Source organism: Lingula anatina, chromosome 10, assembly GCF_051362555.1.
Source record: "Lingula anatina isolate TDL-2025a chromosome 10, LinAna3.0, whole genome shotgun sequence".
Classification (NCBI taxonomy): Eukaryota; Metazoa; Brachiopoda; class Lingulata; order Lingulida; family Lingulidae; genus Lingula; species Lingula anatina.
Window position 1 is genome coordinate 13,524,012 of NC_141776.1, and position 16,986 is coordinate 13,540,997.

At 39.7% G+C, this 16,986-nt stretch overlaps 2 protein-coding genes across 3 annotated transcripts; one reads left to right on the forward strand and one right to left on the reverse strand.

Moving 5' to 3' along the window:
* Nucleotides 1–678: 678 nt before the first annotated feature.
* On the forward strand, nt 679–6,803 carry LOC106159868 (uncharacterized). Of its 2 annotated transcripts, none has more exons than XM_013536300.3 (10): nt 679–1,044; nt 2,582–2,740; nt 2,990–3,072; nt 3,486–3,591; nt 3,937–4,191; nt 4,358–4,469; nt 4,754–4,878; nt 5,129–5,281; nt 5,447–5,572; nt 5,894–6,803. In XM_013536300.3, exons 1-10 carry the CDS (start codon nt 1,029–1,031, stop codon nt 6,532–6,534), a joined length of 1,776 nt encoding a protein of 591 aa, XP_013391754.2. In that variant the 5' UTR covers nt 679–1,028; the 3' UTR covers nt 6,535–6,803. The 2 variants fall into 2 exon arrangements, with proteins under 2 accessions (XP_013391754.2, XP_086854252.1); XM_086998126.1 differs by lacking the exon at nt 679–1,044 and adding an exon at nt 1,061–1,955.
* Nucleotides 6,804–6,953: 150 nt separating this feature from the next.
* LOC106159876 (uncharacterized) lies at nt 6,954–16,290 on the reverse strand. Its single transcript, XM_013536307.2, has 8 exons — nt 15,544–16,290; nt 13,251–13,416; nt 12,794–12,993; nt 12,287–12,505; nt 9,359–12,013; nt 8,768–8,956; nt 8,121–8,306; nt 6,954–7,948 (listed from the first exon to the last, which is right to left on the reverse strand). Exons 1-8 carry the CDS (start codon nt 15,602–15,604, stop codon nt 7,716–7,718), a joined length of 3,909 nt encoding a protein of 1,302 aa, XP_013391761.2. The 5' UTR covers nt 15,605–16,290; the 3' UTR covers nt 6,954–7,715.
* Nucleotides 16,291–16,986: the final 696 nt, after the last annotated feature.

Genomic DNA, 16,986 nt, shown 5'->3' on the forward strand with positions numbered 1-16,986 from the left:
TTGTGGAAAATTACTAGCTGCGAAATATGGGTGATAAAATCACTTGGCTCATTAATTATTAAGTAGACATGGAACTTTATAACAGGGCTATAAATTACTTGGCCATAGCGTTTAAGTTTACACAGGCTTTCTCACGAATCCTAAATTGCTGCATAAGGTGATATTGCATCAAAACTGACGCAACCAAAACAAAAATACCGTTTTACTTGTAAATCTCTAAATTGTAAAGGTGCTTTGCAGAACTTGAGGTCTCAGCTTAGAAAAACAGCCTGATTGAATTAATATTATTTTGAAATTTTGAAGTTTTTTTGTGCGTTTTACATTTTGCCTTTCAGAAAAAAAAAAATAAAAATGAAAAAATAATAAAATAAATAAATAAATAAAATAAAACGCTATACTATATGTATAACTTTGAACTCTTATGGGCTTGAAGCCCCATGTTGTTACTTACTCTGAATGTGCTTGTGAACTTTGGTATAATGTGGAAGTGATTATGTCGTTAAACATTTTTAAATTGACAAAATAACATTTTAGCGTACTATTTTTTCCTGTTTTATGTCTGCACATTTGACAGCTTTGCTGCCTTGTTTTAATATATATTATTTGTATAGCCCAAGATCATATCTGGCTGCAGCATACGTTACTTAAACCCTCATCTGTAACACAAATTACGCCTTATCTCGAGGACACTTTCAATACTAACATGGCACATGTACAGACATGAAAAAAAAAGTATTCCGATTTCCTGATACAATCACTTTTTTTTCTCAAAAACCAAAATGTTGTGACAATTCACTCGTAGTCAAGACTGCCAAAGACGACCAAATCGACGAAAATAAAATCCCTCTCACCCCGACCGCTTCAATTTAATCCACATAACTGTAGTGGTGCCGTTTGCTATCACATGTTTGACACACTTAACATCACCGCGTCTCCAGATAAGCCGGTCAGTTGACATCCCTCGCCTACATTGAAAAGGCGTGATCTAGTTTGTCTTGTTGTATTGATTCGCTCTCACTGATTCAGCTATGGCGGGCGAACCACGTAAGTAGACCTTTCTCAGGACATAGCTTAAACAAGACCTTTGTAGCGATGGTTACGTTGCTGTTCTGCATAACCCTTCCATGCGAAGAGCAGGGAGCGTGTGTGTAGGAGAGCGGGTGGCGGCGTACGAGCCCACGCGGGTGCACGTGCTTGTGATCGTTTATGTGGTTTTGGAAAACCGATATAAAAATGCTAAATGTACATGTAATATTCTTGGTACTTTTTATTTATTCATTTATTTTCAATTTGTTTGTGCGTATGATGCCTCTAGACTCAAATAATGAGCGGCTGCGCTTTTCTGTTCTGAGAATGGACTTTTTTTTTAGTGATGTTTGGCTTCTGGTGCGAAGTCGGGTATTTCGACTGAAGTAATTTCTCCTCTGCTTTAAACTTGATTCTGTCTTTTAGGGTCAGTTATGAAGACTGAGGTCATGCATTCGTGTGCCGATTTTTTGTCCTTAAGGAGGTGAAATCAGTACTAAAAGTGATATTTAAAGATCTTGAATCTTTTGGCAAAGTTTGAAGGCCCTGTGGATCAAAATGTTAAGAAATTATGTGTGGTTTTATGTAAAGAAACTGGGAAAGAAGGCGACCCATAACGAGTGCCGTTCAAACATATTCCTATACCCTCAGTTCTAATCAGGTACAGCTCAAAGTCAGGTGGAAAGGGATTACTTCACGCCCGCTCGTCCAATATTGATATTTTGATAACTTGCCTTTCTGTGTAAACTAGAAACGCTGAATCAAGAGGTCCGGATTCATGGAGAGATTTCGACTAGGGAAGAGCATTATTACGTCACAGAGCTGCCACGCTCAGATAAGATACAAATCATCTTACGGTACACTGTTCCGTATAGGATTTGCTTCTCCTGGTTCAAGTTGTGTTAGCAAGCAGAGCAAATGACCTAGCGGTGAGATAAATTAAGAAGTTTGTCTATTTGATCAGGGTGTTTAGATATATCTTGATATGGAATATCAACGTGCAATAAAGGTAGACTGCGCGTTAATATATTATGCTAGGAGAGCGGGGAGTGGGTGGTAATGATACTTGAAAAACGACAAATCAAGTTTTCGGATCCCCTTTTTTGTTTCCAAGGTCAAATTTAAGACCCATCTCAAATAACACGATAAAGAATTATCATTCCTTGTAACACAAAGAAAGGATTAAGATATTACTGAAAGCAATCATTCACCATGCCTATATAGGCCCCCTATATATCGTGCCATGAATTAGCCAAAGACATACCTGTGAATATCAAGTAAAAATCCATCTATGGCTCTGGTAGAGGGTAAAGTAGAGTGGGTCTAGCGAGTGCAGTATGGAAACGATAAAAAGCTAACAGAAATGAATGAGGACAAAATGTGAGAAAGACTAAGCTTAAGTCAACGGTTGGTAAAGTGATTAACAACAAATTGGTAAGTTTAAGGTCATGAACGCATTAATATTTAAAAAAATCATGTTTTTTTCGTGTGTGGGATGTCAATTTAGCTGTGTATGATCAGTTCTTTCATATTTATTTTTATGCTACATTTCAAGACGTCATAGCACTATCATTTCGTGAAAGTAAGTCGATAGATGGCGACACAGGATTCCGACTGGAAAGGGTGCACCTTGCAGATGTGGACAGGCGAAGGGCAGTGTATCGTGATGAGGGCAACCGGGTAGTCGTATACAGTGATCAACTCGTTGCTCTGGGTATGGGCTTTCTTCTTCTTCTTCTTCTTCTTCTCTCTTTCTCTCTCTCTCTCTCTCATTATTTGATAGATAAATTAAAAAAATGGATTTGATGATGATAACGACAAGAGTTGAGATTGACTTAAATTTGTTTGATTCTTTTTTATAACATGTTCTACTTTAAGATAATTATATTAAACATGATTGCGGCAGAAGATCGGATTTACTGTACGACTGACCGAGGTTAAAGTGTCGGTTATGGTGTTTTAGAAAATGATGTTCTGTCCGAGGCTGAGGTGGCGATGAAATTTTCATTCCTTGTGGCTAATCGACAACAAAGCAAGAGATGGCAGGTAATCTGAAATGTTCTTATATGCAGTGATTTATTTAAAAAATGTCAACCTTGATAACTTTGACGCGCACGTCCACAAACGGTGACAAATTGCGTTAGTTGTTCCCGATTGAGGAGAGCTAAAAAGCACTGGAAGGTTCATACTGAGCGGCAAGTGGAAGGGGATTTAACACATATAACATGGAAGAATTAAAACGCACTCTTAATAACATCATTGTTATCTCAGTAATGCATGTTGAATTTTTAAATCTGTTATACTTTTGTCATTTTGTAATCAAAGAGATAAATGATGGTAATATGAAAAAGAATGCTTATAGAAGACTAATCTGACTATTGCAAATTGGGCATTTTGCTGACTTCTTTTACTGTTTTTATATTCTATGATTAAATTTATATTATTTTCTCACATTCTAGTGCATACGGCGCATTTATGTATGGTACTCTGATAGTGCAGACTACGACACGTATAAAAAGAGGGCCGTGGAGATGTTTAATAATATTTTTGACACCATGCCAGCAGGTGATATAAATAAACGTGTCGTTTAAACCCATCGCTCTAAATCAAAATTGAGGACTATTGCTCTTTTGGGCCGCGGTATTTTATACACATTTATATATAACTAGCAGGTTACAAGACCAAAATGCAGACCGCTCTTAGAATGACAGTGATTAAAACATACATTCGGAATAATTTTAAAGATAGATGCTAAAAAAGTAAGGTCTGATTTAAGTTCATGAAAATTAAATTCTAACCACAATATGCCGATATATATTATTTAGCCTTCATTCTTCATCTGGTTTTTACCATTGAGATTATGGTCTATTTTATTCAAGTATAATAATGCAGCGTCCCGTTTACCCTCAGATTCAACAAACTACGTCATGAAGGTGCTTGGTCACGTGGAAAGAAACGTCATAATCCGAAAACTTGTCAGCATAGGTCACCTGACCCATTGCACTGATGACGTGGATTCCACTGTCTCAAGTCAGAAAACCTCGGAGATAAAACGATCGAAAGTCTCAGTGAAAATCTCACAAGAAAAAGCTTCTCTTTATGAAAGCATCATTCCCGATTCGATTAAAAAAATCGCGGATCCAAAGAAGACAAACAACAGTCAAGGTGAAATTTTTTAACAAATTCTTTTCTATTTAAATAAGTCCAACTTATGGCGTTTTCATTCAAACTGCTGACTATAATATGGAATATTTTGTGACGCGTTAAAAATCAGATATTGTTTTTTTTTTCGTTTGAACGCACTTTGAGGTCCAATCTCACCATTTTTCAGAAATCCGCCAGCGATTCCGATCGACGATCATCTGGGTAGCTAAGAAGCAGTGCATACTTGAGGTACTGGAGCAAGCTTTCCCCAATGCACTGAATATGGACCAACTACTTAGGTATGAGATATTGCTCAAACTGTGTGTGTGTGTGTGGGGGGGGTCTCAGTTTATTTTGAAATGGTGTCAGATGCTTAATTTCTTCATCGACACGTTGCAATCTAATGAGAGAACGTCACAAGTGCCACATAAAAAAAAAAAAACTTAATGGAACGGTTTTTGTAAAATTAAAAAATTCAAATCATTCCAAGAACTAGTACTTCTAGTTCTCTCGATTATAAATGTTAAATCCTGAGGTAAATTCAATGCTACCTCCACTCTGCTATCGTATTATCTGTCTCCAGACGCTGTAACTCCATAGAGAAAGATAAGTTCATTGTTGTGATAATTCTGAAGGAACTAGAAAACAAAGGCCTTATCAAAACTGTCGCGGGAAAGTACATGCGTGTGCCAAAGGGCAAAGGTCATGGTGAGTTGGTTATACATATATATGTATAATGAGATTTTTTTATCATTGATTGTGTACATTATTAAGGCTGGTTATAATTCTTAAATAGAAAAAAAGGGCAATTCCTGGGAACCACAACTTCAGTGATATTTAAATCCGAACCCAGTTCAATATCTGTTTAATTTAAAGAACATACACTGAAAATAAGTTTAGGGAAAACAGTGCTCAATATGTACTTCGACTTTTTCTTATTCCATTCCTATTTCGACAGTCGTCAAATTTGTAAAGCAGTTTCCAACACTGCCAAAAGAGGAGCAACCTACCATCGGCGTCGTAACTGCGCTCTATTGTGAAAAGTTGGCCGTGGACGCCATGTTGGGACAGAAGATTTCTTACGTCAAATACAAGGGAGAAGGAAACGAGGGTACATATTTAGTCAAACAGTGTTAGACTCCAACTGTTACAGTTATGCCAAATGGAATTCATTGAATACCTTTTTGATCTTGGTAGATAGAATGGTAAAAATAACAATATGGTAATGTCTCCATGAAGCTAAGAATAAGGTCTTATTGGTATTGTCTTCGTGTAGGTGACAACCACGTCTACACCCTGGGGACCATAGGGCAGCACAAGGTGGTGGTGACTAAACTGGCACAAATCGGAACAGAGGGAGGAGCCGCCACCTCGGCACAGAATACCATTACAAGGCTGCTTGGTAAGTAGTTCCCCCTCCCTCTTCTGCACCTCTCCTTCTCTGTCTCTCCTTCTATCTCTCTCTTTCCCTCCCTCCCCTCTCCCTCTCTCTCTGTCTCTCTCATTCAGATCTAGACAGATGATATCCCCAGTTCAAACAATACAGGGTATATATACAATGCGATTGAGAAAGCTTATCATATAATAAGGAGGCCCTTAGAAAATCTTTGAAAAGTGACGTGGCAAAACCAACTATTGCATCAAGAGGGACGGATGGGGGAGGGGGGATAACTTAAACAGGTGAGAGAAACAAATCACTTGGGTATTTTCTTTTCCTGTTAAGGTACTTTCAGCTTGCTGAAACACGTATTCATTGTCGGAGTTTGTGGTGCCGTGCCAGGAACGACAACCGTGAGACTGGGTGACGTCATAGTGTCCACTTCCGGTGAAGCCTACGTTTCGTGCGATCGCGCCGACAAGGACGAGACTACAGGGAAATACGTTCCTAGTACGAGGGTTTGGTCTCCAAAGGATAGCACTCTCTCAAAACTCGCGCTTTCACTCAAAAAGGCCAAAGAGGAAGGAAACAAAAGCAAAAAATGGAGACGTAATCTTGAACAAGGTCAGAAGGCTGTGTCACAAGGAGAAGTCAACTTCCTCAATTTTGGCAAACCTGGCACCGGCGACAAAAAGCCAAAGGTCCATTTTGGTGCGTTCGGAAGCGGGAAAGCGGTAATGGCAGACGACAACTTGCGTGTGGAACTCGCAAAATCCCGCAACATAGTAGGCTTCGATCATCATTTCAGCGCCGTATTTTCGTCCATGGAAGGCAGCCGACATGATAGTTGGCTCATCATCCGGGGCGTTGCAGACAACGTTGACGGGTGGCAGCAATGTAGATGGCACTTCGGCGCAAAATGGCAGCCTTTTGCCTCACTGACTGCGGCCGCGTACCTCAAAGGATTAATCATGGCTCTAAAGTAGCAAACAAGGCAAAGTCCCGTGTTTACAGGATTGTACTGCCAGCCCCAAGATAACAATGCTTTGTAGGATTATGTAATCATTAACGAAATTTAGCAAGGCTTTAACTAAACAAATGTTATTAAAACCTAGGACCTATTAAAAAGAACTGCTGAACTGTCTGGACAAGGATTCGCTCGGCAAATACGATTCAGTGGACGAGAACAGCTTTACTATAATATGTGGGGCATAGTAATGGAACATGGCTTGGTCATGTCAAGTTGAGCCTTTATTACGGGGGGGGGGGGGGGGGGGGGTATGGGAAGGGTGTGTCTTAAAAGCTTTGGGAGAGATGGAAGTGGCCACTTTGATCTCCTCTACATGTAGATCCATCATTGTATTCGCCAGTGTCTGCTTATACATGTACTCAGACACCACAGAGCTGAGAGATTTAATAGTTTAATGAATGAATTCTTTTTTAATTAAAAATGTCACAATGTGCTTTAGCTACTTTTAGTGTATGCAATACCCAACTTCTAGTTGCAAGAATAAATATTATCATTATACCACCTCAGAATATCACACACTAAAAAGTTCCTGAATGATGATGTCCTATATGAACACAGTAAACGTCCTCTTATTAGCGTCTCTTGCCAAGCGCGAACAAGTTAAATACTTGGCAAGGCTTGCTTGCTGCAAAATGACGAAAAGCAGGAAAGAAGCAAATTGGATCTAGAACCCGTTTCGGTAAGCGAAAGACCTAAAGCAAAATAAATAAGTACAAAGCTAAAAAAAAACTATTACCTCTAGCATACGAATTAGTCTGGAATTATATTGTTTCGATAGTCTTACTCAGTGATCTTTGATGGTATTACAAAGAATGGACATACCTCTCAGGCGATTAAAATCAAACCATTAGCAGCTAATGGTCTTATATAGGCCCTATAATGGTCTTGGATATATATTGAAAATTATTAAAATAAAAGAATTATCCCGGCTAATGTTTGCTGCGCCATAATATTTCACTTATGCGCAAGTCTAAAATGTGAAATGTTGACAAATATTTTCCATTGTCCTTGCGAAGATGCTCGCCGTTTTTTAATCCATCGCGTTATTTTAAAACACCATTGGTAAAGTATTGCACTTGTAGATATTAATCTAGGACGGCGTATGCGAACGAAGTGTGAGATGAACCATGAATAATGTCAACAACTTCTTGCGGGCCATCGGCCTGCTCCTTGGTAGTGTTTCAGGAAGGATCTAATGTTTCTCCTCATGCGCTTCATTTGCAGCACCAGCGTGGGTACATCGAGGGCCACTATTCCAATGATAATCCCCAGCATGATTAGCATTCCAAAGCTGCCCACCGCCACCGCTCCTGGCGCCTCTAGCGGCTCAAAATCGTGTTTTCTCCGCCGTTTAAGTCCCATTATATACTCTGTTGAAAAGTTGAATATGAAATAGAATATGAAATAAGAAACAAACATATAATACTGTTTCATCAATAGCCTCTTCGTGGAAAAGTGTCACATGCTAAGAGTAAATTATTCTTGTCGACATATAAAGTGAGGCACATTTTCAGACATTAATAGCACGCCCCAAACATTTACCTGCACATCCAGGAATAACTGGCCACCAATACCCATCAGGGGTACAAACTGTTCTACGTGTGTGAGAACCATCCGGAAACGTGAGGTTATTGACGCATGCGTAACGGACAGTTGCTCCCACTGTGAAGTTGATTCTGTCCACCACTGCGTTTGTAACATTTAGCATGTTTGAGCAATCTTCTATGACTGAAAGGCATATGAGGTATGGTGGTCACGGCAGGAGGGATATCAGATTTATCTTTTGTTTAAAATAATTATTTACCATTATACTAGGATGACGGTCCCATTGGGGGGGGGGGGAGTGATCACAGTTAACGGGAAGCAAAATCATCAATTCTCAAATCACAGGTAATAAAAATTCATTAATATCTCACTGATAATGCACATCAAAAATCCTGAAAATCACAAATCACCGGGTATTATGACTTATTTTGACGTAGGGCGGAGAGTTAAAAGTCGCATTCACTAGTCGCGTGAATGGGAGGCTTTATGACTCACGCTTAACAAAATGAACGTTTCACGCATCTCAGGAATTAAAAAAGTGGCTTTCACGGGTAACGAAATACCCAATGGAACCCTTCATTAGTATGCTAGCAAATGATCTGGTGAACGTTTGATTAATCTATAGGTAGGCCTACTATTTTTACCTTCACAATGAGGCAGTTGTTCCGTCCACGATCCATTTTCTGTGCATGATATTTCCTTAGCACGTGTTCTATCCGGAAACATGTAGTATCTGTTACAAGAGAACTCTACCAAAGTTCCAGGATAGATGGTGGCATTGACGTTCACATTTGGTCGCGCGTTATTAACTTGCTGGATTTGTTCACATTGCACTGAAATAATATGCGGAGTATCTTTCATGCATTCTTGAAACACGCAAAAGTACAATTAAATAATGCCGTTATGATTACACTTGCAAAAATAAAAAAAAGATAAATGTAAAAGAAATAAAAAATAGATAAAGAAATAAATGATAATAAGGCTTATCCAAAGAAACCCTATAATAGTGATAACTTATAATTTATTTGGCATCTGTTACTATTTTACAATCAAAGCATAGCCTATATTGTGACAACATCGAAAGGTTCCTAAAGTTCTCATGAGGCCTCCCAATCCCTCAGTTTAACCATTTTTTATCCATTACATCGAGCTATCAGATATAAAGCATTTTCGTTTTACATCGCTCTACCAGTCGGTACATGAAAAGAGAAGCGATTAAAGCCAGTACAACTTACCATCAAGTGTCGTTGTTTCAGGGATTCCAGTTGATGTTCTCTCCAAGTGTTCAGTTGTTGGCATAGGTCTGTTTGTAGTCGACAATGGCGTTGTTCCGGTGCGGGCTGTTTCTGCTGTCATCATTCCCGATGTATACACCTCAGCGGTGACTAGCGCTGTAGGAACTACCGGTGTGACAGATGTAAATGCTACTGTTGTCGAAGAAGCCGTAATCGAACTTTGTGTCTCGGTACGAATCGGAAGTGAGACTGTCATCGGATTTGATGACGTCACACCTACGATATTAGGCCCATTTGATAGGTTTCGCATGACAAGATTAGTATTTGGTGAAGTCCCGGCTGTTGAAGTGCCAGAGCCGCTCACAGAGGGTACAGGTACACAGGTAGAAATCTGGTCTAAATTCCAGGTTCCGTTACTCAGGCATTTTAATATGCTCGTGTTGAGGCCCCCTGGGAACTCGTATCCCGTGTTGCACACATACTTTACCACATCACCATACTTGTACACCCTTTCGCTGGCAGCAGGTGGTTGGTCTGCAGCTAACGGTACAAACTGCGCTGGTGGCGATAACGGGCCCTGTGGCGCAGTAGACGACTGATGTGGCTCTGTTGATGATGGACCTATAGTCAACGTTGTCTCTGTGATGTGATCCGTTATTTGCATACAAGGAACCGCAGTAGTATTTGATAACAGCGGAGCTGTTGTTGAATTAGTTGAAGATATACATGTAGCATCCGTTGATGTCGGTCCTATTGCCGTCGTTGTCGTGTTGAGATGATTCGTTATTTGCAACTGGGGTACAGAACTATGTATTGACATCGCATGTGTTGTTGATATAGTTGGAGATGAAGGAACCGCTATAGGTGGTCCAACTGCGGTCGTTGAGACATGATCCGTTATTGGCAAATAAGGGGGCCAACTTATGCTTATTAAATTTGGGTGTGTTGCTGAACTGGTTCGAGTTGAAGAAACTGTTGAAGGCGGTCTTCTTCCCACTGTCGTGTCGTGGCGATCCGTTATGATCCTCGTATGGGAAAACCCACCAGTATATGTTGTGGCAGGGGGTCCATGGTAGGGCGTTGCCTCCACTGTTGCCGTGGAACTGACTGATTCATTTCTAGGTGATCCAGCAAGACGACCAAAACTGATTGGCGGTGGAGGTGGACAAATGGCAACACACCGGTTGTTACTCGGTCCCAACTGGTCACTCCACTCACCGTTGTCCAAACACTGAGCCACAGTTTCTCTGAGGCCGGAGTGGTGAAACACCATGTCTTCAGAGCAATCATATACCACATGGTCTCCCGGAAAATACAGTCCCTCATAAAGAGACTCAATGGTCATATCGGTGTTGTTCAAAACAGGCGGCTCCTGGCAGAGTGACGTGCAATGCCGAGGCAGATCTGTGTCATTCCACGTGCGGTCACCATTACAATATATAACCTCACTTTCGGACCCAAGGTGACGGAAGCTTTTGCCAGCTTCGCATGTGTACATCACAGTATCTCCAGGAAAGTAAATTAGCTCTGAAGTAGAGGCAACAACTGGCTCGTATGAACCATCTATATATTTTAAAGCCAATGAGGCCCCGGTTATTGCCAAAGGGCGCGGACAAACAGACATGCATTGGCTATGTGGTGAGGAATCCCAAACTCCTTCTTCCAGACAATCCATATTAAAATACCTTTCGCGGGATACAGGAAAAGCTGTGCCAGTTTCACATAGATATGTAACGAAATCCCCAGGTAGAAAGGTCAAACGAGCCGCAATACTAGTGTTTGTCTCAATCCATGTTCCATTTATGTTTACGTAATTTTCGCCCGTGGAAGAAAATTGTATGTAGGCATTTGTTACTACAGGAGGATCGGGGCACGTGGCTACACAGTCCGAGAATACATCTCCAGATATCATCTCGTCTGAGGTGCCGACCCACAAACCTAAATCGTTACACGTGAATAGCACTCTGGGTCTCCTACTTGAGGGAAACGCTGTTCCGTTAAAGCATCTTCTCCCTATGACATCCCATGGATACCACACCGTGCCGTTCCCGCTGATCCTCTCGAAATCGTCTGATGTGATGGATGTGTCATTCAAGAATGTGGAGTAGTTTCCTGTGACATAGAAAAGGGACACCGCCTGTCCCGCGTCTTCCGGTAGAAAGCAGGACGGTGCTTCACAAATCCCTGGGAGGCTGGAGGCGTTCCACGTACCGTCATCCTGACACGAGATCTCTATCTCCGAGCTTAATTCTCCCTGTAGAAGTAATCCTGGCCAGCATGAGTAATGTACTATGTTTCCCGCCATGAACACGTGCTCGGTTCCGTTTAAAAGTGTGTCGGTTTCGTTCAGTAGTGTGCTGTCTTCATTTACAAGAATATCGGTTTTGTTTTCTGATATGACGACAATATTAGCGGCGTATATAAGCGGTGGGGGCGGGCAGGACGCCACGCACAATGGAGACACTGCAGGGACGGACCATTGCCCACTAGGTGAGCATTCCAAGGTACGGTTTACTTCATTTGGTGCGTCAGACCACACGTACCCACTGACACAAGAGTAAATGACCGTTGAGTTGACCATAAATATGTGTCCGACGTCCTCCGGCTCCGGTGTCCGCAGCGTTAGGTTCACAAATGGCGGGTCAGGACAGAGCACTGTTCCATAAATAAAAGATAGATTATGTAGAATAATATGATAATATTATTAATTGCATCTACACCTTCAACAATCATTCAATCGTAAAATGCATAATGGAATTTAATTCGTTCTTTGTTTTAAAATCAGAGCTAACCTGCGATATTCTTAACACATTTTATTACACTCACAACAATGATTTATCAATTTGAATCACCGGTACTGACCACAACTAAGCGACTTCTGCCCGAAGAGCTTTACTTCACTCAGACCATTTATACAGGACATCTTACCTGGGCAACTGCACGCTAACTGGTCTACGGGTGGACCCACCCAAGTTCCATTGCTGCAGGTTCTCACTCTCTCCGTGTACCCGCCTTGCATGCTGCACGTGGGGTCGCACGCGTACATCAGCTGGGTCCCGTTGGGATAACATCTAGTGTACCCAGTAGGGCGGATGGCATGAACGCTGGTATTAGCAGCTGGAGGGCCGGGTTCATTACAGGGAGGACCTGAAAGGTGATGAAACCGAAAACGCGTATTCTTTTTTGTCTTAAATGATTGTTATGTCCATTTTGCTGTGTGCTATCTCCAATGTAAAAATGGTACATATTAAGTTAAGTCGAGGGGTATAACACAAAAGGGGCCTGGCATTAGTACAACGCCACTATTTATATAAATGGTGGTCTTGGTCTGTGTATATTATGTGCATCTGGTCATTGCAAATCCAGCTTTTAGATGAAACACTGGCGGACTTAGACTCGGATATTTTTTTTTCATATAAAGAAAGCAGTATTTACCACGTCGCCTGCAAAGTGCTGGTGTCCCGCCACCCTCGCAAGTGCTTGTCTGCCAGTCAGAACCACGTATATACGAGCAGTCCTTCTGAAGATCCGGCACCACAAAGGATGAAGCAGTGAAATCCAAGGGCGTTCCGTCGCCCCAGACGTTCCGCTGGTACAGGGACAGGTTAAGTCCAATCCAGTATTTGGTGTTAGATCTGAAATATATATATGCAGACTAAGTGGGCTTATGAATCGTAATTTGCTTAACAGTTTGGATGAAGATATAGCGTTTGAAGCAAAGTTTTTATAATTTTCAGAAACAATTCTTATTTTGCTATATTAAGGTCTTGCGCGCCTTGTACTTTTCTATGTCTTCAATAGTTATATGCATTAACCACACATGCGGTACTTTTCTAAATAAGGTTACCGTGGTTATTAAAATCACATTCAGAAATCTGCCACAGCAACGTACTGAAGTATCGTTTTCAGATAGTTTTGCTCCCCTTGGCTGTGAATGCTTGCCAGCAGTGCGCAATCGTCGAGGCACGCTTCAATACCCATTATATAACTGCTGACGGCCGGCGTCAAGACATAACAGCTGTTATTATAGCAATTGTCAAAGACAAGAGCATTCACTGCTGAAATGAAAAGTTGGAATTGATTTCTTTCGGTTTGTTAAATTATTTGGCTTATTTTTTGTTATAATGTTTGTTACTTCTCTTCTCTGTGTCGTTCATTTTTGCATCTCTCTCAATAAAAGTGTACGATATCTAATAATTAAGTTTCTCGGATTAAAGTTGTTGGTTACCAAGTGTACCCAAATAGCTCTTTGTACTAAGACAGATGATACCAAAATGCTGTAATTATCTTCTAAATCGGCTGTTAACGAAATCAATTTGGTTGTGCATTCGTTTTTAGTTTTCTTTAATAAAGTGGGAAGAAAAGTATGCATTTTCTCCCAAGAGAAAAAGAAACCCAATGCATTGACGGCTGCCCAACAAAGCACATGGTTTAGCAACCCCAATAAAAATATGCCGTAATAGTATTATGTTTGGCATCTTTATTATACGATGTTTCTGCCAACTCACCATATTGATAGGAAAATAGTCCCAGTCCAAATGTACAAATCATTGCCTCATGGACAAAATATAAAGTAAACTAACCCTAAAGTAACTACTTTAGACCATTTGGGGTTTATAACACCTCCAATATTTCACACTCGCAGTAGCATGTTCATTTCTATGCGCATTTTTTTGGTCAAATTTTATGTACTGTGTGATATGTGATAAATCTTAAAATAGACCGATGACGTTATTGCCACACATATTATTGATCAATGATGTTACATATCAGACGTCGACAATATCGGAATACAGTAATGTTACATGTACAGGTTTTTATGTTATCTTGAAAGACATTGAGTCTCAGGTATTAAGTTACATAAAATAAAACTACTGACTTCCACTTTCGGTCAATATGTTATTTTGAATGCCTAAAAAAGTGAATTCAATATCTGTATAATATTTGTTATGAGTGCCCCATTTTTGGACGTTTCCGTCAGCCATCGATTGCACAGCTGTTTGTCAATGATAAATAATAAAAGCACAACACCGCTCCAACTGATTCTAAATTTATATTAATATCGATCCTCGTTTTAAAGTTTAGGAAAACTATGAAACAGTTATTCTTTTCTAGCATCAACACTTGTGAATGATGGTCTTACTATAAGGATCCACCTAAGGAATGACTACAATGCAATTTGGTTATCTCTTCTCTATTTTTATTTTCATTTAGATCTCGCACTTTTAGAGTTTTACTTTTAAATTTCCTAATAAGACCCTCCGCAGAGGGTTCCTTCGAAAACTTCCACGCATGTTTTACACCAGAAAATATTACAAACTGTCAGAAGTAATCGACTGAAAATGCATTGCATTGTGATTATATCCAAAAATATTCAGCAGCTTCGTATGTGCATCGTGCTATTAAACTGATTAACAACAAACAGAGACTATATGCTGTTTTCATTTCACTTCAGACATCAACATTATAATAATATAATTTGTACATTTATAATAATAATACTGATAATAATAATAGGACATTTGTTGATACCCTAGATGCCTGACGGCATAAAAGGAGATAATAATAATAATAAAAATAATAATAATTCTTATATTTTGATATGATACTATACAAAAAATACACAGGAGATACTGATTTCTGCCACAAGATCGTAAAAGAAAACAACTAGTTAAATGTTTAATTCAGATTATCATATATACAATATATACAATGAATCAATAATATACATTGAAATTATTATTGAAAAACTTGCCATCGATGAAAGAATATCACTCCTTATAGATTTAAAAATCGCGTAAAACCTGAACATTTTAAAGGATTTTACTGAATACACTGTATGTTCAGAGGTGGGGTTTTATTGCAAGTAAACTGGAAAAAATATGCATTCCCCTACAGTGCGTCTTTTCTATAAACATTTTAGGGTTACCCTATATGGAACATTTGCATTTTACAACGCCACGTAAATCAAGAGCAATGTAATGAAAATTGACAATAAAGGAGATCATTATGAGATAATAAATCACAAGTGATACGCTAAACGTTTGCTTTTTAGCATTCAATACCACTTTTCATTCTACCGAACAACAATGTAATTACTTTATTAAAAAATGTACGATGATATCTTACTTTTTTCCATTTAAATATACATATATTATAAGAAACTATGTAATAAAATAACGTACCGGTTTTCCATGACAGGATCAGGGAGGAAAATAAGGTCACCCAAGTTGCAAAGTTCCCCATGTTATGGCCGTCTAAATGGAGGCAATATGGCGTTGACCTTAACTAAAAACTCCGAATTTGGATCATCTGTTTGAAACCTAGTAAACCTTCCACTTTGGTCCAATTATCCAGAATCTGAATTACTGAAGGATGAGCATCAAGTAAAACCCATCCAAATTCGAACACCGCTGCCATTTCGTATTATTGAAAGAGCACCTAAAAACGTGTCTGTGCATTTTATGGTAAGTGAAGTGGAAATTCAGCAAACAGCGACTGTTCATCAATTACCAGGAGTCAACAACTGCGCTAACGTGGGAATAATTTAACCGCCTTTAGCCTTAGAGTGCAGTTGATGAAATCCTCTATATACGTCTTTTTTTCTTTTTGTGTCACGCCAAAGAGAATGTAAAATCCTTTAAACAAATAATGTTTGTCATTTTCCTCATTTTGCCGCACAAGCCAACGACGAAATACATTCCTGTTGAAGTTGGTTTGGTGTAAAGCGTGAAAAATGCAGTTTGATGATCCCTGACTGAAATTTGTCGATAAATGTATTTTCCGCAATGTGTTGAAATAACCATAAGCCAAGTTTTAGATTAAACGTGCTTATATCTTCTCCCAGACTAGATAAGCTGCTGTTATCGAGTTATCAGTGCCAGTTACCTTCGGTGATTCGAATGCCTTTTCCTTGTCACGGAGCACTGTGTAAAAAAAAGACCGCATTCAGATTCACACATCATACCAGCTTGGTCGGTCCAACCTTGCGGGGATTCGCTCTAAAGTGCAATCAATGGAATTGGCTTAATAATCTGGCACACCTTCTCCAGCAGCGAGGGTTTATTTACTATCGTGTGCTTATTAAGCTGATTTAAATGATTGCACTTGAACGAAGACCACGCAGAGTTGGCTCGACCCAGCTAGTAGGATATGTGCATCTGAATACGCTCTAAAGGATACTGTGAAATCTTTTCAAACCATCCTTCACCTTGTTTCATAACAGACAAACGCAGTGTATTATGCATACTTGATCCAATGGTGTGTTTACATTACAAGGCTGCTATCTCTTTTTAATGTGCTCAGCTTCTGGTGTAGAATTGAGTCTATTGAAACCCTTCAAGATGTCGATAAAAAATGATATGATCACTTACTCAAATGCTGCCGTAATCGATTAACGTAAAAGACTCAGGGCTGTTTCATTTAAAGCTAAAATTTTCTCATGATCTTTGGACAGACAAAATCAACACTGCTGCACAATTTCTATTTGCTCTTCTGCTTTCGCACCAGTAGCTGACAAAAGCACGAAAACGTTTTTTGTAGTAACTTGATGCCTTTTGGTAACGGTAGCAAATAAGAATTAATTATTGATGTGCAAATGAACTCAGCTCTTGCATCAGTCGTTGCCT